Source organism: Denticeps clupeoides, chromosome 14, assembly GCF_900700375.1.
Source record: "Denticeps clupeoides chromosome 14, fDenClu1.1, whole genome shotgun sequence".
NCBI classification, from domain to species: Eukaryota; Metazoa; Chordata; class Actinopteri; order Clupeiformes; family Denticipitidae; genus Denticeps; species Denticeps clupeoides.
Window position 1 is genome coordinate 8,759,431 of NC_041720.1, and position 21,949 is coordinate 8,781,379.

The following is a 21,949-nucleotide window of genomic DNA, read 5'->3' on the forward strand; positions in this document are numbered from 1 at the left end:
ACGTAATTATTGGTTTTTGGATCAAAGTGATGCAAACTTTTAAATTATTTATAAATCCAAAAGTTGAGCAAAAACGCGTAGTGGGGGGCAGTGGTGACCTGGCGGGCAAGTAAGCGGACCCGTAATCAGAAGGTTGCTGGTCCCCACACGCTGCTCCTTTCACGGCTGCCCAATGCTCACCAAGGGTGATGTGTTAAATGCAGAGGACACATTTCATTGTGTGCAAAATGTGTTGTGCTAGCTGTGCTTCACGTTGACAATCACTCCATGTTCGTAATGAGCAGATGACATGTATACAATCCCACAGTATACCATCATGGAAAGTTTTTGATTAATTTGCATTAAACACGAAACGTTGCTTTTGCTCTGTAACGTTACTCAAAATATAGACTAAATGGAATGGGGAAAAAGTGTCTTCGTAAACCAAGTGTTCATGCAGCATGCAGAGGTCATGTTGAAGTGCTTCTGTGATTGCGGTAGAAGCGGCTTTTGGTGTCGACCACAAGCGTCAGTCAGACCGCTGGCAAGTGGTCCGTCGGCGGTGCGCGAAGCTGTTCGATGCCTTCATTCAGAAATATAGCCAGAGCACGCTATACTCTTGCAGCTACTCCCATCACGAAGGTGTTCTGGAACTGACCAAAGACCTCTGACTGTGCTCGCTCACCTTTCATACTTGTCATATTTTTACCTGACTGGCTCTTCTGATTGGCTGTTATAGAAAGCAGAAACGATCAGAGCATCTTTAATATGTTGGGGATTGTCTAACGTTCTCTCTTTTTTTTTCTTAGAACAAAAACAACTTGGACGCCTGCTGTGAGTACTTGTCCCAGGTGAGTCCGGGCTACCTGTACAGCGAGGGCCACCTCAGCTTCTCTCCCGCCACCTGCCCGTCTGACGACTCCGGCTTGGCGCGGCTCCACAGCCACATGACCCAGCTGAACCTGGGCCTGCAGTGTCAGAATGCGCATGGCAGCAGCCTGAGGATGAACGGCAGCCGCGCACTCGCCCAGAGCCTGAGCGAGGGCCCCCTACCCAGCGCCGCGCAGGCCCACGCCCAGTTCTACCAGCAGGAGCCGCAGTCGGCGCCCGTGCAGGTCCCCGCCGGCCTCAATGTGTTTGGCGTGATGGAGTCGGCGCGCAAACCCCAGCCACCCCAGCACCTAGGACTTTACCAGGTGGGCGGCGGCAGCAGCGGTGGGACTAAAGGACACCAGGCCCCGCGCTTCAACCCCATCACGGTCACGCTGGCCCCAAACATGACGGGCCGCAACACTCCCACCAGTTTGCACATCCACGGCGGGCCCCAGGCAGGCCTCGGCAGTCCCCAGGGGAACTCCATCTACATCCGGCCCTACGCCCGGCAGGGCCAGCAGTCGCAGCAGCCGGGGGCCCGAGCCCAGTACAGCCCCACCTCGCAACCCCCCCAGCAGATATACCAGATCTCCCACCCGCCCAACCTGGCCGGAAGCAGCTGGACTCCGCCTCCACATACCTCACAGCACCAGTCGCACCAGGGCCACCAGACGTCTCACGTCTACATGCCCATCAGTTCTCCCACCAACCCCCAAGCCCCCTCCTTTCTGCAGGCCTCAGGAGGAGGAGTTCAGGCCTCTTCCCCCTCCGCTTCACTCTCCTCTTCCTCCTCCGCCTGTCCGCCAGCCTCTTCCTCCGCCTCTGGCCTCTCTACTCCTCTCTCCGCAGGCTCGTCCTGCTCCTTCAGCCAGTACAATATACAGAACATCTCCACAGGCCCCCGCAAGAACCAGATCGAGATCAAGCTGGAGTCTCCGCAGAGGAGCAACTCGTCCGCCACGGCGGTGCTGCGCGCAGGGGCCGGGGGACCCCGTTCCTCCTGCTCTTCATCGTCGTCCTCGTGCCCGGCCTCCTCTCCCTCGATCGGCTGCTCCACCCCGCTGTCCATCAGCACCCCCGGCCTGAGTCGCAGCCAGCCCACTGTTTACATCTCGGCCAGCCCCCCCTCCGCGCCCAGCGCCCCCTGCGACGACGCCCTGCTTCCTCCTCCTCCCGCCGCCGCTCGCTCCCAGCCCAAGTTCTACATTTCCACCAACGCCGCCGGGGACGACGGAATGGGCCGGAACCCTCCAACCCTTTACATCTCGGCCAACCATCCGCCGCCCGGGGCGAGAAACATGTCGGGCCAGGTGAGCATGGGGCCGGCCTACATCCACCACCATCCGCCCAAATCCCGGGCGTCCATGGGCGCCGGGGGCACCGCCACGTCGCCCCGCGTGGTGGTCACGCAGCCCAACACCAAGTACACTTTCAAAATCACCGTTTCCCCCAACAAGCCTCCGGCCGTGTCTCCCGGCGTGGTCTCCCCTACCTTCGAGCCCAACAACCTCCTCACCCTCTCTGCAGACCACCACTTTGTGGAGCCGGAGCCTCTCAACACCTCCGACCCCCTTTCAGCGCACAGGGACAGGCCCAGCGAGCCACGCCGACTCAGCATGGGCTCTGACGACGCTGCCTACACGCAAGGTGACCTTTATATTACGTTTACTGGTCCGGAGCAACGCACAACCGCTAGTTTCTTGCTCACGGACAAGACGGTAGTCTTGCCCACTAGGCTACTAAGTAGGGGTTTTGAAATGAATTGCATAATCGACGCGTCGCAATGCCGACGTGGACTATATTGCATCGATGAAGCGCAGAACATTCTCGATTACATCATAATGACGTTGCTTTTTAATTCTTGTTAAAAAGTAGTGCCGATCTGAATACATCTACGCTCCGGGCAGGAGTTTCACACTGCGCGGTGTGGCGCCCGGTAACCTGCGGTAGAACCCAACCGGGCGAGTTACAGCACCACTCACAGGTGTGGAGTGTCAAAAAAGGACATTCTCTGCATCTCCATGCGAACGACAACAATTCAGCTTTTCATTTACATTTACAGCGTTTACCAGACGCCCTTATCCAGAGCGATTTACAGTCAGTAGTTACAGGGACAGTCCCCCCCCTGGAGACACTCAGGGTTAAGTGTCTTGCTCAGGGACACAATGGTAGTAAGTGGGGTTTGAACCTGGGTCTTCTGGTTCACAGGCGAGTGTGTTACCCGCTAGGCTGCTACCTCCCAGATAACGCTCCGTGTGGAAGCAGGTTTTTTTGAAACCGAAAAATCGTTTTTGTGTGGACAGGGCCTCACATCTTTCCAGCAAATTAAAACATTTTTTACGTTTTTATGCTAGAGAATCTAAAAAAATTAGTATATCATGATAAATGTCATTCTGTTCTTAATCGAGCTGCCTTGACTCTTTAAATTTCAGCTGGTAATTAATTACATGCAAATTATTGTGATTAGTGATTGGCCTTCCCATAAGCAGAAGGTTGCTGGTCGAATCTCGAGCTGCCAAGGTGCCACTGAGCAAAGCACCGTCCCCACACACTGCTCCCCAGGCGCCTGTCACGGCTGCCCACTGCTCACCAAGGGGGATGGTTAAAAGCTGAGGACACATTTCATTGTGTTACTTCACTTAATATCACTTAATTCTCTTTTTATTGAAGCCTGACCATAGTATAGTGGGACATTTCTGTCTTTGGACATTTTTCTTCCATTTACATTTACAGCATTTATCAGACGACCTTATCCAGAGCGACTTACAATCAGTAGTTACAGGGACAGTCCCCCCCTGGAGCAATTTAGGGTTAAGTGTCTTGCTCAGGGACACAGTGGTAGTAAGTGGGATTTGAACCTGGGTCTTCTGGTGAGTGTGTTACCCACTAGGCTACTATCACCTCTTTCCATTGAGACAGAGTTGTCAGCCATAACATAAAACTAAATATTTCAATTGATGTGAAATGAATGAAGCATGAATAGATTTTTTTCCTTTTTAAATCAAATGACAAAACACAAACACCTTTCCCTCCCCAATATTCCCAGAGAGGCCTGAGCAGCTGTGTAGATGATTGTTATTTCTGCTCAACCGAGTAAACTTCACGTCCCAAACTCGGCCTTATTGGATGAATATTTAAGGAGAACGTCTGATGAATGTGGACAGAAGTGTTTTATTAACCAGGAACATGATCTCTACGTGTTTTTAGTGTAAACAGAAGAGCGGCTTTGTGCAGCGAATGTTGCCGCTAGTGGTCGTGTTGTACGCTGCTGTGCGGAGCGGCGTGGATGGCCATAATTTGGAGGTGTGCGGAACAGTGGGAACAGTGTTGTGTTCTGCTGTTTGTGGAGTGGGTGTGGAGTGTGGTCTGGTTGTAAAATGTGGGGTGGTTTTGTGTTCATTTGTCATGTGGAATGTGTGATGTTGCTACATTATGGGAATGGGCTGTGTAGTTTAGAATTTGCATTGTGTAGTTTAGTGGTTTTATGTTTTTTAGCACTGGGGGGTGGGGGTTGACTGTGTTGTGTAGCTTAGTGCTGTGTTGAGTGATTGTGTTGTGTAATTTTGTGCTGAGTGGAGGAGTTTGCACTGTGTAGTTTAGTGCTTGGTGGACCAGTTGTGTAGTTAAGTGAACAACATTGCCGTTTTCTCATGTAAATGTCGAGTCCTTGTAGTTCTGTTGTGTTGTGTAGTGTAGTGTAGCCCTGTATGTACCGGCTTTGTGTTTTGCTGCTCTTCGGAATCCCCTGGAGCCAGAACCTGCAGCCAAGCCTGTTATTACAGATCTGTCAGCAGCTTCTATTGGTATTTAGGATGGGTTGCATTTAGATACATGCACACACTTGCCCTCACACACAAACACAAGAGTGTGTGTGTGTGTGTGTGTGTGCTAGCACGTGTGCACACCCCGGGGAATGTCAGTTTTTCGAAATGTTTACACACATCTTTCATAGCTCACTGTAATCGGAGAACGCACAAATACATTGCAACACGAAGTGGCCGTCCACTCAGAGCCCCGGTGGCTCCCCCGAGCCGCCGCAGCAGAGATGAAGGATGAATCAGGTTTCCTGCTGCATCCGGCCTGTAAAGCCGCTGAACGAGACGCCGATGTTTACCTGGTTTTAACTCCCATTTTCCGCCGCATTCACTTCAATTTATTATTTTTTTTATTATCGGGCAAGTTGCATAAACTTTTCAATTCCTAAAAGCTTCAAGTCTGGTTGGATGTGACTCGGTGCTGTATGACCTACCTGTCATGTGTACTTTCCAGTGCTGCCAATCGATGAACAAATTTATCACCCATTTTCCAATGAAGATATTTCAATTAGTTACGATGAATGCTTTAATTACTTTAACTAATTCCTGTTGTTGTGCATATTTATTAATATGACCTGAGAAGTGTGAGAGAGTCTCCGGTTGGAAGTAATGCAGTAAAAATCCTTCATGGTCCATCTCTATCTCTATGTAGGGGTTGTTTCCGTGTCATGGGTCAGAGGCGCAGGGGAAGTAAACAGATTGCAGTGGCGTTTCGTTATTTTAACATATTAAATATTCCAAAGTTAGTTTGTTTTTGATATGCCTAGTCGTTTTGCTTTCTAGCCTTGTTCCCTTTTTATTCTGTTTTATGTATTTTACAACTTGAATATCTTCTATCTATGTACAGCTAAAAAAAAATGGAGCGGTTCAGGATGCATTTCACTGCCTGAAGTAAAAATCCTGAATCTTCTCAGGGTTTTGATGGCAACGTTTCAGCGCGTGCTGCGGTGTTTCAGGCTGATCACACAACCATGTTGCCACCTCAGCAAGATAACTCTGTATTCCTCCGGTGCTTTATCAGGCGCGAGCAGCGTGAGTTTCCTGAAACACTTTCTACAGATCTGCACGATTTAAACTGGATTTTTCACAAGACGCACGTTTTCAATGCCTTCTGTGATTCTGAGTTATCACATTTGTTCTGATCCAGTTCAGGTCACTCTGATCGAAGACTCGTCTTTTTTTTTTAGATGTCTTATTACCTGCTGGCTGGACTGGTCTCTACTTTTTGTGTTTGATATTGCGTATTTTATATTGGTTATTGTGATTTTTCTGCACATTGTCCACTCGTCTGAAGTGGTCTCCTCTTCGTCCCCGACACAGAGTATGATAGATGACATCTTTAAAGGAGATGATGGACGCGTCCTGTGAGGGTGCGAGTCAGGCGTCTGTGTGTTTGCGCTGGTAGCTCCCCGTGCATCATGTGTGTGTCTGGGTCGTCCCGCGAATGTGCGTCCTCGCGGCTCTAGTGAGTCAAACTTCTTAAAGCAGCACTTCCTTTTTTGGGCTTTTTGACTGGATTTGTGCGTGAGTCACAGACTGTAGGATCCCGGTGACCGACTTCCCACCGGCTCCGCCGCGCTCCCGCTCCACCACTCACTCTTACTCTCGACTGTAGGGAGGGGCGGGGAGGATTTGTTTTGGTTGATGTGAGGAGAGTCATGGCTCAGCATTCTTCTCGTAACACCCATTCTCTGCTCTGTGTGTGTGTGTGTGTGTGTGTACAGGAGGGACAGGTTGCATGTGAGTCTGCAGGGTTGTGTTTTATGATGATTTATGAATAGGAACCCATATTTCCATGCAATGATTGTCAGTCCTTGTCGCTGCTGCCCATATTTGTTGATTCCCTGAAATAAAGATTTGAGTAAATTGGCAAAGATTATGCTTGTGTGCATGTGTGTTTGCGCATATGAGGCTGCAGGGTTGTTTGAGGTCAGAAACAGGGATGGGTGTGTGTGTGTGTGTGTGTGTGTGCGTGTCACTCTCAGAGTGACTTTATTAATCTCATTTTATGCTAAAGCTAAGCTCTGCACTTCTCCATTTTTGAGACTTTAGGACTGGAAGCTCAGAGCTGATTGATTACCTGACCAGCCAGTGAGTTGCAGTATCCCATAATCCCCCTCTTCTGTCCCTGATAGCTCTCCTGGTCCATCAGAAGGCTCGAATGGAGAGGCTGTGGCACGAGCTGGAAGTGAAGAAGAAAAAGCTGGAAAAACTGAAAGAGGAAGTGAACCAGATGGAGAACGACCTGACCCAGAGAAGACTGCAGAGATCCAACTCCATCTCTCAGATCCCCTCTGTGAGTTCATTACGGCTCAAAAATAAACCTACAGCTACATTTTTACACCTATATCTACATGATCTTTTCAATAAATACAATAAATACCCTGTGAACACAGTCACATGACTAGTTCATAGTGAAAGGCTTTTTAATGTCCAACCCTATATTGATCATGGTTTTACAGAAATTGTATTAATAAGGTGATCCACGAGCCAAAAGGTACTTATTTATGTGTTCTCTAGTAAACACGAGGGCATGTTTGCTGGGCATCTGTCTTCGGCCACTCGGGTGGTTGAGGGGTATGTGTTCATCAGCTGGCCAGTTTCTGCCACTGGTACTTCCTTTGGTGATTAGCATGCTGGCTAATCAATCTATCAAAGTTTTAACCCAAAATTCCCCCGTGTGTGAGAATCACCGTCCCTTATAGCAGAAAAAACACCACGGTAATGTTTAAATCACTTAGTAGAGTTTTCAAGAAATTAGATTTTTAAGATCCAACATTTACTATTTTGTAGTTGCAAAGACACCATGATAAAATGCTGCATTGTGGGATTGTTTGTGATTGTACAGTTACAGTTGAATGAGACATCAGCATCTGTTGTGTTGAGTTTCTGGCGTCGGTGGTGGAAAAAAATCGTAGAATTGAGCAAGACAAAGATTTTATATGATTTATGATGTTTACACAATTCTTTATGTATTTGAAGTCATGTTGCTGTTCCTTTGCTTTGAAGAATAGCTTGCAGCAAATGCAAACCAAAAAAAACATGTCCTTGACTTCCTGGCTCAGTTGTGTGTTCACGCTGCTGAGATGTTTTGCGGGTTGCAGGGGTATGCAGAGGAAGTTTGAGAGAGGGGAGGAAATGACAGTAGAGAGAGTGGCTTTTTTTCCCGTTCGTCTGGTTATCAGTAGCTTACAAGCATTGATGAAGGTTTGACCCCCTCTAGTGATCTGAAAGCACATTTATCAAAGCCACCCTTTTCACATGATGTTAATATTCCGTCTACAGTTATCCAGAATGTTTTTAACAAGTCTAGTTCAGAGTCTACATATAATTACCAAATAATGAACAACAATTAGGAAACAGCGTCATGTTGGTTTCATTTTGACTTTGTGTCGTTAGTACTATATTTTAAATTGCATTAATGGCCTATTTATATTAGTGTAGATGTAATTAAGTGTTTATTAGGCTCAGCGTTCTCGAGGTCCTCAAACACCCTCGCGCTTATTTGATTTGCTTTTTTCAGATTGAAGAGATGCAGAAGTTGCGGTATAATAACAGAATGCTGCAGATCGACATTGACTGCTTAACCAAAGAAATCGATCTCCTTCAGACACGAGGTGAGTGTGGACGAAGTGTCATTTCAAGATTCAAGTGTACACAGTGTACCGTGAATTGAAATAATGTTTCACATAGAACCCCATAGTGCAATCATAAAAAAAAAATATATATATATATATATATATATATATATATACACACACACACACACACACACACACACACACACGTAAATACACACTAAACTAACTAAAACTTAAATACTGTACAGTATCTATAAGAGAAACGTATAATGAACAGGACAAACGGCATAACTGGACAACATCATGTAGGATATGTTGGATATTTCAAACAGGACACACAAGACAAGATAAACTTGCAGAAATATGCTAAATGAATTGAGATGTGCAATCATTCCCATGATTATTGTTATTGCTGATCTCATATTGACTAGATATTGTGCATTATCCCTCCTGTGTGGTGAGGAGAGTCGGTCCGAATGCTGTGCACAGTTTGTGCTCAGACTTGGCTCTGAGGCCGCGCTGCACGTGGAGATTGGGATTGTTAACTACCAGTCGTTTCCTGAATTGCATCCTGTTGCCGCGAGGTGTAAAGGGATTTACTGGCTCCTGGGCACCTCTCAGGCCTAGTGGCCATTGGAAACACTGAGGAAGGGAATGCATAAAAAGTCCAAAATGTCTACTCCCGACCCCCTCTCAGACCTCACAAGTGGTCTGCCCCTCCCGTCCCCATTCAGGGTTACTGTTAAACTTCCTTTGTCATCGTTGCCTGGCTGCTCGCATTAATTAATGATCTAATTAATTTATTTCCCCCACAGGACCACACTTTAACCCCAGTGCAATCCAGAACTTCTACGACAGCCTCGAATGCATACACCCTACCCTGTCAAAGCCCAAAGGTACATTACCTGCCGGTAAGTCAGCCCATATTACGTATACATTCAGTGCTGTGTAGGTGCCAGACCTTTCTGTCATTACAGAGCTGCACATCCTCTGTCGCCCTCGGTTTTCTTCACTCATTATCCACCATGTTCATAGGGGGAGTTGGCAGATTATCAGTGCTTTTAAGAACTCGGATTGCCAAACACATACACATTTTAAACTTGTTTTACCCAGACTTATAACCAAAGGCCATTTGAGTTCATTTATTAATCACCTTTAAGACACCCAAATTTTGATCTCTTTTCTGTAACTTTTTATTTTTTTAAAGACTGTCTCATTGGTTTTCTGTACTTCCTTCCTCTCATTTCACCCATCATCCTTTGCTGCTTCCTCTTGGGTTCCTGCCAGGATCAGAGTGTCCTGGCTCTCTGGACAGGAGAGGACGCAAAATAAACGTCACTTTAAAGAAGGATCCTTCCTCCCTCCCTCCTCCTGTCCTCCTGGGTTGGTCTTTCTCTGCCTCTTTTCTCTCATTCACTTCAGACCATCTATTCCATTCTCCCCCCCATACCCTGCAGACTCTTTCAAAGCCGTAAAAATCCTCAATATTGGCGAAAGAGACAGCGCTACTTTTCTATAACATCGCTCATGATGGTGATCTATTCTTAGATCTTGCGTTTACCACTGATCTGTAGATTTGGAGACCCTCTGGGACCTAGACACGGTGGTGTTGGCAGTGAGTGTTTAGATACAGACCCCCGCTTTGTCTGTTATCTCTCCTGTGGGCGGAGTCTGCAGCAGATGCCAGCTTCATAAGAACATGAGGTTACAATAAAAACGCTGCACCACTGCCAGAGTGTTTTTTTTTTCATTCTTTCCTGGGTTCTGCTCTCTTTCTTTGTGCAACTGATTAAGACCTGGAGTCTAGAACACGCTGTTTGTGGTCAGAACGGCTCGTTTTTCCGGTACAGACCATGTATGTGTAACCTCATGATCTAAACTCAGTATTGCTTGAGTTAAAGATCTAGTGATGCAAGTGGACATGACATGACAGGGCGAACACTCGACTCCCATTCTTGTCAGCTTAGTGTTTGTTGTTTGATCTTTACACTCTCATAATACATTTGTTACATATTTATTACACATGGTTTGCAGAAAGACCAGGAAAAATGTTTTAGAGATGTGAGTAACCCACCTTTCTCCCTCCCTCCATCCCTCCCCTCTTCCCAGAGTCTGGTGGCAAGAACCCTGAAGACTGTAGCGGACTCCGAGGAGGACGAAGGGACGCAGTGGAACTGCACAGCCTGCACCTTCCTAAACCACCCTGCTCTGAACCGCTGTGAACAGTGCGAGTTCCCTCGCCACTTCTGAGCCACTCGATGCCAAGGCCCACAAACAGCAGCCACCGCCGCCACCACCGCCATAGGAAAGCGCTTTCATCCTTTTTTTTTTTAAACGCAGGATCACTAGTCTCTGTTTTTTTCCTTGTGGAGGGGGGCGGTTTTGTTTTTTTTTTAATAATGCTAATCATGGACAACTTGCCTGGATACGAGTTTACACATTGTGTTACTTTAGATTTAAAAAATATACAAATGGGGAATAATAGAAGAAGAAAAACCAACACAAAGCACAGCCAGCAGGGTGGGCGTGGCCGCTGTTTGGATTGTGAGTAGGTGGTGCCACCCCCATGTCGGAGGGTGGCGTTTCTTCGAAACAAGAGCTGCTCTGCTCCTGCATTCAGTATTATCAGTGTTGTCCATTTGGAGTGGACACACACACACACACACACACACACACACACACACACACATTAAAGGCCTTCACAAATGCCAGTGTGTCCTGAACTGAGAGCACACCAACCAAAGGGAAGACTGCTTCACAAGTGCCTCTCCTGCCTTTCATTGCTGTTTCTGGAGGATGAAAACGTGAAGATTCCGCAGAACGAGAAAAAAAAAAGAAGAGATAAACTCTTCCTCCTAATCATCCTGTTCCCTGCCAACCTACAGCTTAAAAAAAAAACAGAAAAGCAAAGAAGAGGAAAAACTAAACTGCATGCTTTTCATGTACGATCCATGGAGGAGACGTACACCGAAGCTTAGAAGTGTACATAGTTTTAGAATGTGCTTTAAAAAAAAAAAAAAAAAAAAAAAAAGAAAGAAAGAAAAACGCCTCCTTCCTCCACTATGAATCACGTGTATTTCTTGTAAGTATAGCTCTATAGACTTCAATTGACTTTCTTTTATTTTTTTTTGGTCTTCTTTTTCTTCTTAAATGAAAAGGATGAGCACGGTTTCCCTTTTTTTTAGAATTTTGAACTTGATTTGAATGAGAAGTGAAGCATTATGGGTAAGGGCTGTTTTGCTGCCCTGTGTCAACAGTTCCCTGATATACTCTGCGAAGCAAGGACGAGTTATATTGTTTGTTTTATTATTTCCTCAAGAGATGCAAGGGATCTTTGAACTGTTTCAAAGGACAAGCATCCCCCAACCAACAGTCGGCTCGGCCGCCATCTTATCTGACAACTGGAATGTAGGTTTTCTATTTGGGGATTTTTTTTTTTGTTCATGCCTCTGTGCCAAGGAAGATTAAAAAAAAGTGCATTTTGCTAAACCAGTGCGCATTTTCTTCAGACATAAACGAGAAGTTATATTATCCACCAGAGCAAAGGCTGAGGGCTCGGGGTCTTCTCTGGTGGTGGGGCGGTTGGGTGTGAATAGTTTATGAAGTGTATGAGCACATCTCGAAGGTGAGTGTTCAACGGAACAGTACGCAGTGGACATTGGTTTAGGAACAAAATGATATTTAACCAAAGATCAAGAGTCTTGCTGTTCTATGGTCTCCTTGGGTATAAAGCAAAATTAAAGCAAAATGTAAAAAAAAAACAAAAAACTTTTTTTGTTTTGTTTTTGTGGCGTCCTGTGAGTCCTTATATTATTTTGGGGAGAAAAAGGGCTTTTGCTTTAATCTTTTAACAATCTCGAATAAATATAACTTTCTCCCCTTCCCCATTTTCTATGTGAAAAACCCACGTCACCATGTGCCATGTCACTCTGCAGGAATGAATCGTATGTACGTGAAATAATCTATGCAGTCACAATTCAACATACCGTTTTTAAAGAAGAAGAAAAGATTGGAACCTGCTTAGAGGGTAAACTCTGTCATGTATCTCTGAAGCACTTATTTGAGCCTTTTACCTGTTTAACCCAGTGTTTGCTTCATCCGCAGCCTCATCACAAGAGTTTTGATCAATGTTCAATTGATTAAAAGGAGAACGACAAACTTTGGCATAAAAAGAATTGGATCTCTAAAATGTGTTGATTTTAGCTGGGAAAACTGTCTTTGTAACAGATAAGTTATTTGTAAAAATAAAAAAAATCTATTCTGAAATACTTTCCCCTTTTGTTCAGTTTGTCTGTGTAAGATAAGATAAGATAAGATAAGATAAACCTTTATAAGTCCCACAAGTGGGGAAAATGCACTTGTCACGGCAGAAAGTGGATAGAAGCAGAAGGTAATAGCAGCAAAAAACAGGTAATAGCAGCACAAAAAATAAGATAAATATGTATCTGTATATATGTACAAATTTACAATTTAAACAATTAACAATTTAACAGAATGTGCCAAAGTGTGTGTGTTTGTCTGTGTATGTGTGGTCAGCTGTGAGGTCTTTGTTATAGAGTCTGACAGCGGTTGGAAGAAAAGACCTTCTGAACCTCTCCTTCCCACACCGTGGGTGCAGTAGCCTGCCACTGAAGGAGTTTCCTGTATGGGGTGGGAGATGTTGTCCAACAGGGATGACAGCTTAAGCCACCATTCTCCTGTCACTCACCACCTCCACTGGGTCCAGAGGGCATCCTAGAACAGAGCTGGCCTTCCGGATCAGCCTGTTCAGCCTCTTCCTGTCCCCAGCGGAGATGCTGCTACCCCAGCAGACCACACTGTCAAAGATGGCACTACAGAGTCCTAAAAAGTCTTTAGGAGTGGCCCCTGTACTCCAAAAGACCTGAGCCTCCGCAGCAGGTACAGCCTGCTCTGCTTCTTCTTCCATTATTCCCCATTATAAAGTGCATTAGTGTTATGAGTCCAGTCCAGTTTATTGTTCAGGTGAACACCAAGGTACTGTGTGGACGCTAGAGTCAGTAGATTTCAGCAAATGTCATCATTCTCTAGTCTTTGCATTCTTGGTTTATATCTGAGAAATAGGGATAGATGTCAATAATAAAAGAAAGATAAGCTTTGATATTTAACGTTTATTGTGTTTTTGCAGTCGGAGAAATATGATTTCAAATGAGCAGTGATGCGAGCTCTTCCATTCCTCTTTATCACAAGTGAAGTTTTTGGGACGACAGCACAGTTGGTTTGAACTTCCACGGAAACAAGATACAAAAAATGCAAAAGACCATTTTGTTTGTTTGTTTGTTTGTTTGTTTGAGTATTGCATGGCACCTTCACATTCTCTTAATACATTTTCATAAAAAAACTTACTCGTAATAATGCATCTCAAAAAGTGCTTGTAAAAACAGGCTTATTGAATATGTACACATTGCAAAAGAAGCAACTTATTTAATGCTTATTGACAATAAAAATCTGAAGGTTAAAGCGTCGTTAAAAGACCGCGTCTCTTGTGCTGAGCTTGTGAATGAGCGTCAGCAGTTCCGCTGCGTCCATCACGTCAGGGTACAGACTCGAGACCTGGTCCACCCTGCTCGCGGGAAACATGGTGCTGAGTTCGGCCCTGACGCTCCTCCTCCTCTCCCACAGCGGGGAGCCGGGGCGTCGCCCCTGTGTTTCCAGCTCCTCCTCGGCCGTGCTCCAGCCGCACTCGGCCATACTCTTGTGACCTCTGTACGACCTCTGCTGGACGTGCCTCGGACAGTAGGGCTGGTCTGAGAACGGAACGGGGCTGTTTCTGTCCAGTCTGGCCCCGTAGTGCCCGTGTCCTGATGATGGGACGTAACCAGGGGTGTAGAATTGGCGGCTGGGGTTTAAGGCTTCGTCCGGTTGGGAGTGTTGGAAAATCTTGGCAGAGTAGCCCAGCACTGGACCGTGTGTTTGGTGGCGCTGCTCGCTGCTCTTACTTCCTCCGCCGGACCGATAGAAGTCACCGCTTCCTTTGCTGGGTCCTGTTACCCCAGAACTGAAGGATGGGGATCCTCTCTGGGCCACTGGCTGGTCTTGGAGGTGCAGGCTGGACAGGGAGGTCTCTAGGAAGCCCAAGTCGCTCTCAGCACCAAGACCGCATGGGTGGTGGAACTTGGGCTGGTGAGCCGGGCTGCTCCTGTCTCCAGGGCTGTTGTAAAGGTCCAAAGGCGAGGTCCTCAGTGACGGGTCCTCCGGGTCAGCAGGGGGCAGTAAAGAGGAAGTGTAGCTGCTGGAAGGCCTCACGTTGTTATGTGTGGTGTCCATGACTTTGGAAGTGAGGGTCTTCAGTTCGGGATGATGCGTCCCTGGTTCGGTGACGGGCCTGCTCTTCGCCCTCAGCTCGTCCGCCACTGACAGCTGTGATTGGTTGGAGCGCTCTGGGTGGTAGTACCTGCACTTCACCCCGTAGGTGCACTTCTTTCCTGATGGTGGGAACAAAATATCAGTTTACGTGCCTTTCCGGCTCGGCGTGGCAGCGGATGTTTCCGTTCAGCTCTCAAAAACCATCGTGAAGGGGGACGGCCGTTTGTTTGAGCTTATGCTAAGCCCCTTCTCGTCATCTTTAGTAATATAAACACTCTTAGCACGGCAAACAAATCCCCACACACAGTCTGTTTTCAGTCCTCAGAAACCCCTCATCCGCTGGCGCGTGCAGAGCCGTAATTGCAGCTTCTTCCCCCGACATCTCAGTTCCCCCGCGGCTCCAGCAACAAAGGGGTCGGGGCGGGCCTGAGCCACATTGAGCCACTCGATGCCCCTAGATGACCACGGATTTGTCCCAGCTGCCTAGTTACAAGCTCCCTTCATCCTGTCTACAGCTTCAGGCTCGAGATGGGGCTCGGTTTGGGGCCGAAGCCTAAACTACGGTGAGTCGCAGAGCAGTTGAACTTTAACGACCGCTTCAAGGACCGGAGAACCGCCTGCTCCGCTTTTGTGCAAAGCTCACACAATGGAACTTGGGACTGGATTTGGGCAGAGCAAATATATTAAATAAACAAAACTGCTCAAGCCACCAGCATGTCGACTGCTCAGAATACTCCAAAAGGGCCAGAGAAACAGTTTGGAGCCATTTAAAGGGAAATAGCGCTATAAAACTTACTATTAAAACGGGGTAAAACAGCGATCGAATTTCATTTTGTTAAGTATGTAATGTAGTGCAAAACAATGTTTTGACTATCATCTGACCTGTTTGGGATGAGGATGCTTTCGTTTGCCGGAAGGTTTAGCGTGTCTGATTTAGTTATACCTGACCTTCTGTGTGGTGGATGCACATGTTAACAGTTGCGCTTCTATAAGAGAGGACACAGCCCCCCTGAGGGAAGATGCCTGTTCTCTAAATAAATAGATTACAGCGTTCTAAAATGTTGGATCCATTATTCTGGAACGCTGTACGAGTCCTGGTCCAGGACTGGCTCGAGCTGGGAAGGCCCCCGTCAGCGAACTCACCGTAAGGGCAGTGTTGCTGTTTTTCAGGAACCGCTGGCTTTTTCCTTAAGAAGTTATCAATGGTCGGCCCATTCCTTCCAAGTGGGTCCTCGGGGGGCATGAATCTAAAAGGCAAAAATAACATGGATTAGACAAAATGCGTTTAAAGAAGCAACTTACAAGCATTTAGCGGTGGTGACGTGCTTATACTTTGCACCTTCTGGCTGTGTGTGCTTTAGATTTACATGAGCTGCACTGCTGCTTTCACAATCAGGCTGAGTCCCATCGAGAACCCCGGTCCTCTCTTGTTTTCCTGGAAGCAGTAGTGTTTAAAACTACTGGGACCTGGTTTCTCTTGCCATGCTTTCTCCTACAACCAGCAGTCATCTGCATGACATGCCAGTATTTTGCAACACACGCACTGTACCAGCGGGGTTTTCCAGGCCACATCCCCACCGCTGTCAGCAACATTAGCCCATCATTAGATATGGCTGGATATTTTTGGGTGTCCATATGTCACTACTGTGGGTCCACTGACGAATGAGGAATGACAACATGGACCAGCATTTGGTCGCCGGAGTACATCTATGAGGTAGGCATGCCTAATAAAGTGGCAAGATTTCGTAGCAAGATTTGATGCTCCCCAAATGAACTGGTCGGTAACCACTGGTTCGTTCGTTCGTTCATTGAGACTCACGTGTCATTTGCGAACGTGTACATCAGCAGGCGTTCCTCGATGAATTTCTTCCACTGCGGCTTCTCAATTTGCAGATCGCGGTAGTTATCGTTGGACACGATGATGCCGCCAGAGTTGAAGGCGAGCTCAACGATATATCGGTCGTCGTAGCACACAATCCGCTTGCCGTTGACACAGCGAGACGGGGTGAACACCAGGATCTTTTTTCGCTCCAGTTCACTCAGGATATGCTGACCTAAAAAAAAACATGGATCAAATGCCAGGTTAGAACTAAATGTTCTATAAGGAGTCACATTTCTTTCAACTGTTTTTAGAAATATGTTGTGTTTTTTTATACAATTTGTTCAGAATGTAATAACCTTTTGACACTCAATCAATCATTCATGCATAACTGCTTTAACCACCTATCCATCCAAGAGCACTGCGTGCAGACCACTGCAGTGCACACACACACACACACACACACACACACACACACACACACCCCAGTTTGTGGGGCAGTGGTGGCCTAGCGGTTAAGGAAGTGACCCCGTAATCAGAAGGTCGAATCCCAATCCGCCAAGGTGCCACTGAGGTGCCACTGAGCAAGGTACCATCCCCACACACTGCTCCCCGGGTCTCTGTCATGGCCGCCCACTGCTCACCAAGGGTGATGGTTAAAAGCAGAGGACACATTTCATTGACAAATTATTGACACACAATATTCGTATGACGCATAAATATGTTGACACATAATTTGACAATCATTTTTTAGTACTGTCATCTTAAGAGTTCAAAATGTTTTAGCATTTTATTAATGCCCAATAATGTGGGTTAAATCACTGCACTTGACATAGCAAATTTTGCAGTTTTACTTCTACCACTTTATTTCAGCTAGTGATTTACCACATAACTGAACATGTAAACGACACATTGTGTAAATGCAGACACACAGAATGTTTCTCTGAATGTTCTAGCATCTCCTTTTCACAGCAGCTGGCACTGGCATCCCACCACGGCTCCTTGCGGAGAAGGCCGGACAACAGTTGAACCACCTGCTGCCAAGTATTGTCGCATTGGCAAGTGTAACCCATAGCGCCATCTAGAGGTCACGATGCCTCACAGCGATCCTCACCTGTGATGGGAGCTTCTGGCCGGGGCTGTTCCTTTCTCCACATGGGCACGAAGACGGTGATGTCCCGGATGCCTCGGTCCCAAAACCATTTCACCGCCAGCAGCACCCCATGGCACGAGAACACCTGTTTGTTCCCATGGCTGCAGGAATATGACTGGATGTCAGCGTTTGACGAAGCATGCTTGAGAAACTCTATCAAATGAGCAGTCTGTGGCGGTGAAAGTTCACGCTCACTTGGCTGTGAGCGGTGGTGAATGAACCGGGGGCTTTCCCGGCCCCTCCGGGCTCTACCAGCAGGAAGTCGCCCCACACACCCTGATCAATGGGCCACGATTAACCCCTGTAACCGGGCAGAATTTAAATGCCCCGCAGCCTTCTCAAGACATGGTACAGCGTCTTCACGGGCCGTCCGGCGATGAGACCCAGCCACCGAGATTCTCAGCTTCTGACAAGCACTGGCTTCGTCTTTTCTTTTAGGTGAAATCATTTCCCCAGCCGTCCGTTTCAGTTCAAACTTCCCTCTAATACTTTCATCTCATATGATCAATTTTCAAAATGTAAACCAAAACAGCATAAAGGTGAAAATCAAACATGAAGTTAAACATCCTGCATTGGGATTCCAAAGTGCTGCACATTATTGCATCTGTGAAATAATCCCATGTGAGCACGTTCTGCGTGAACCTCACGGTCTGCATGTGTCTGTCGGTGACGAACCAAAAGGCAAACTTCCTGTTGCCACAAAGAGGAAGTAGGATGATCCGAAACCGCTCGTCCCAGCAGAGACTACTCTGTCATGGCAATAATGTTCCATTCAGTGGAACATTAAAAATGGTCCAGGCTCAGTGAACTCTGACCGTCTGTGATTATGAGTCACTGTTTCACTTGTAAATCAACCCAACCAAGGGTGAGAATTGAAGTAATACTGGTAACCCCGCAAATACACATACACACAAGTGCAAATGTATATAGGTTTATACAGTTCTATCTATCTATCTATCTAGCTAGCTAGCTAGCTATCTATCTATCTATCTGTCTGTTCATAATTCCCTCTGTTGATTACTGTATAATGAATTGCTATTGTATGCATGCTGCTTTTCTAAATATTACATTACTTACAATCTTACAGGTCCATTCAGCCCTGAAGCAACTCAGGGTCAAGTTCCTCAGGAGGAGCAACTTGGCAGCACTGATCTGCTGGTTCTCACACTCTACATGCATTCAGAAGAGCAGCAACGCACAACGTTAATTCATTTTCAGAAGAAGGTTTCACTTCTGCCTTTCATTTTGTATCAGCGGCCGATTAAATCATCTCAGAACAATCACCAAATACGACCTCTGATGCTCTGCGGTGAAGCCGTGGGTTGGTGGGCACCTACCTCATGGCCACGTTGCTGCCGTCGATGACGACCGGCCTGAACTCACTGCTGGGGCTCCTGACCCCCTGGGCCGGCGAGGGGGCCTGGGTTGGGCCGCAGCCCCTGGGCACCAGCTGAGGGCTGGAGCTGCAGCTTCTGCTTCGGGTGCCTGTGTGGCAGGTCTTGATGAGCTCCTCCAGGATGTCGTTGGTCTCCGCGTCGTGACGAAGGCTCTCCAGCACGCGCACGATGTCCTCGTGGGAGTAGCCCAGCTTCAGGAAGCGCTCCACTTTGCTCTGCTGCCTGTCCATTGTGCCGCGCCCGTCCGTGTGTCTGGCTGTGCGTCTGCAGGCCTGTGTCATGTGGGGGATAAAGAGAGAGAGAGCGTCTGTCTCGACCGGCTCTGTGGTCGCTGCTCTCCTTCGCCGTTCTTGAACTGTTGTTTGGTTCTCACTGGGGAATCCTTCTATCTGCCCCCTTTCCTATCTCATCATAGTTTCCATAACAACACTCTCAGTTGTGGAACCGATGACTGGTGCTGAGAAGGTCTGTAGTAGGGGCGTGGCACAGGTAGGGGAAGAGGTGCTCTCTCTCTCGTTGTAAACACAGGAAGTGTGCGACTCTGTCTCGGGGAGTTTCACGCCACTTTTTTCTCAGCGGTTTGATCGCGCCTTTGAAGTGTCTGTGCGTATTCGCATTTCGTACGTGTCGTCACTGCGCCGAATGGTAGAAAGCGTTGGGCTGGGACAGGTTGTTATTGCGCTTTGTCTTTTGTTCTGTGGGTGTTTTCCTGGTGGCTATTTATAACTCCGCCCTTCACCCTCCAGCTTCACTCCTCTCCAGTGGTTCACTTAAGTTCATTAGGCACTTAGTTCTGGAAGAACAGTGTGCCTATTATTATTATTATTATCAATGTTAATATTATCGCCATGCTGAATAAAGTTTGAGGCAAGTTCACGGCACATCTCCTTGCTAATTTCCCGAAAACCCACAGAAATGGTTCTGGAGGCACAACCTGCCCCAGCCCAACGAAACAATATACATCTTGTGTTCTGTTCCTGCGTTGTGAATTATTGTCGGGTATAAAACCTTCTGCCCAGAGGGGCACTACAGCGGAACGTTGCGTAAGCTCAGCTCATTGTGATTATTGAGGCCTCTGACTTCGATACGTTCCAGTTGCGGTGTTCTACCACGCTGTGTGCGCGTCAGCGGCATTCCCTGTTCCCCGCTCCGTCTTCAGGGAATGTCGCTTCCACCCAGCGGCACGTCCTGCTGCATCACAAATTCTGACATCACTTATTCCGCTTGTTACCAAGGCAACGCAAAACACTTCAGAAACCTGTTCTGTGAGCTCTTCGGTGTCCAGTGGCATTTTTAAGAGTAGCGAGCAAACAAAGCAAAAAAAAAAAAAAAAAAGGAACCGCCGTTTAATACAAGTTCTGAACAGCTGAATTAGCAATGCGGCAGCATAACAACTTCTGACAAGAAAAAAGTTTCGAATATTGGGGAAGTAATGCTGGACGCAACAAGAAGCTGAAGTTTTCACCACATGACTTAATCCTCTGTTTTGACACTCTTATATTGACCGACCATTCCGTCTGAAAGGGTTAAATAGACGCCGCCATGTATCTTGTTTTAAATACGATACACGAACAGTCAGATCTTTTGACTGATTCATGTTTTTGTGCTCGGTTTTGTTGGTTTGGTAAATGCTTCATTCGAGAACTTCAGATCACCAACACACAGTGGAAACACACTGTTCCTGGTATGTGTGTGTGTGTGTGTGTGTGTGTGTGTGTATGATCATGTCACACAGTCGTGTTCTCTCACCTCCGAACAAACTGGTGTTTCTGAAAATGAGAAACTGGCCCCTTTTCATGTCATTGTCTTAATTATAACACTCCAGTCCTCCAATGGGCATTCGGCCCTAGTCTGTCGCGCTCGTCTACAGCCACATCCTGCCCTGCCGCCGGCCCCACGTGCCTCCAGACCCTCAGGCTGCCCCTCTGCCATCTGCCCTGGCAGCTCTCTGCAGGGACGCGTTGCCCTTTGCTGCGGAGAGCCACGCTGACCTTTGAACTTCTGCACACTTAAGCGCGTGTAATGTGCGTACTTACGGTGACAGAGAAAAGCACCAGTCCTCCGTTTTTCTGTCTGGCCACGGCTCCTCAGGCACCTTGTGTGTGAGCAGGACGTTCTGTAATGTCCCAAATGAGGAAGTGCTCAGCATTTACTAAGGACCTGCTGGCAAGGAAGCAGAGCGGAGAATGAAAGGAAAACGCGAGCTGGTTAATGCAGTCTGTCCTCTTCCTGGTTTGTCTGATGGATAAGGGCATGTCTGTTGTGTTCTGAACACAAACCGGCCACCTGCCCTACTTGGCCAGCACAGTACTGACACGGACACAGGGGTGAGACACTGTACTCAGTAACTAGTCAACTACCCAAAAAAGTCCAGGTTTATTAAAGGTTTAGTTCAGCATGTTGCACAGCTATAAAGTTTGCATTTATATTCTTATCACATATACAAATATACAGTACAGGCCAAAAGTTTGGACACATTCTCATTAAATGTGTTTTCTTTATTTTCATGACCATTTACATAATCTATGAAAACTATGAATCAACAAAAAAGTGGAGACCTGACCTCCACAGTCACCCGACCTGAACTCAATTCAGATGGTTCGGGGTGAGCTGGACCAACAAGTGCTAAACACCTCTGGGAACTCCTTCAAGACTGTTGGAAAACCATTTCAGGTGACGACCTCTTGAAGCTCATCGACAGAACGCCAAGAGTGTGCAAAGCAGTAATCAGAGCAAAGAAACTAGAATATAAAACATGTTTTCACTTATTTCACCTTTTTTTGTTAAGTACATAACTCCACATGTGTTCATTCATAGTTTTGATGCCTTCAGTGAGAATCTACCAACGTAAATGGTCATGAAAATAAAGAAAACACATTGAATGAGAAGGTGTGTCCAGACTTTTGGCCTGTACTGTAGGTTATGATGGGTCTACATATTATACCTAAAACATCCACCCATATACAGGGGCATCAGTCACAATTTATGCATTTTAATGTCATGTATGA

At 46.8% G+C, this 21,949-nt stretch overlaps 2 protein-coding genes across 5 annotated transcripts in view; one reads left to right on the forward strand and one right to left on the reverse strand.

The window, feature by feature from the left end:
- The window catches only part of tab2 (TGF-beta activated kinase 1 (MAP3K7) binding protein 2), a 39,442-nt gene extending 26,926 nt beyond the window's left edge, over positions 1-12,516 (forward strand). The window contains exons 3-8 of one of the 3 annotated variants that reach the window (XM_028953223.1): positions 789-2,499; positions 6,803-6,963; positions 8,191-8,284; positions 9,064-9,159; positions 9,536-9,631; positions 10,358-12,516. In XM_028953223.1, coding sequence (XP_028809056.1) covers positions 789-2,499; positions 6,803-6,963; positions 8,191-8,284; positions 9,064-9,159; positions 9,536-9,631; positions 10,358-10,470 — 2,271 coding nt within the window. In that variant the 3' untranslated portion in view covers positions 10,471-12,516. Of the gene's footprint in view, positions 1-788; positions 2,500-6,802; positions 6,964-8,190; positions 8,285-9,063; positions 9,160-9,535; positions 9,632-10,328 lie in introns of all 3 variants that reach the window. The other 2 variants (XM_028953225.1, XM_028953224.1) reach the window with 2 other exon arrangements.
- An 841-nt stretch (positions 12,517-13,357) lies between these two features.
- Positions 13,358-21,160, reverse strand: LOC114803415 (probable ribonuclease ZC3H12D). Of its 2 annotated transcripts, XM_029002945.1 has the most exons (6): positions 20,978-21,160; positions 18,882-19,213; positions 17,506-17,645; positions 16,392-16,626; positions 15,716-15,819; positions 13,358-14,691 (listed from the first exon to the last, which is right to left on the reverse strand). In XM_029002945.1, exons 2-6 carry the CDS (start codon positions 19,169-19,171, stop codon positions 13,733-13,735), a joined length of 1,728 nt encoding a protein of 575 aa, XP_028858778.1. In that variant the 5' UTR covers positions 19,172-19,213; positions 20,978-21,160; the 3' UTR covers positions 13,358-13,732. The 2 variants fall into 2 exon arrangements, with proteins under 2 accessions (XP_028858778.1, XP_028858777.1); XM_029002944.1 differs by lacking the exon at positions 20,978-21,160 and having other exon boundaries at positions 18,882-19,434.
- Positions 21,161-21,949: the final 789 nt, after the last annotated feature.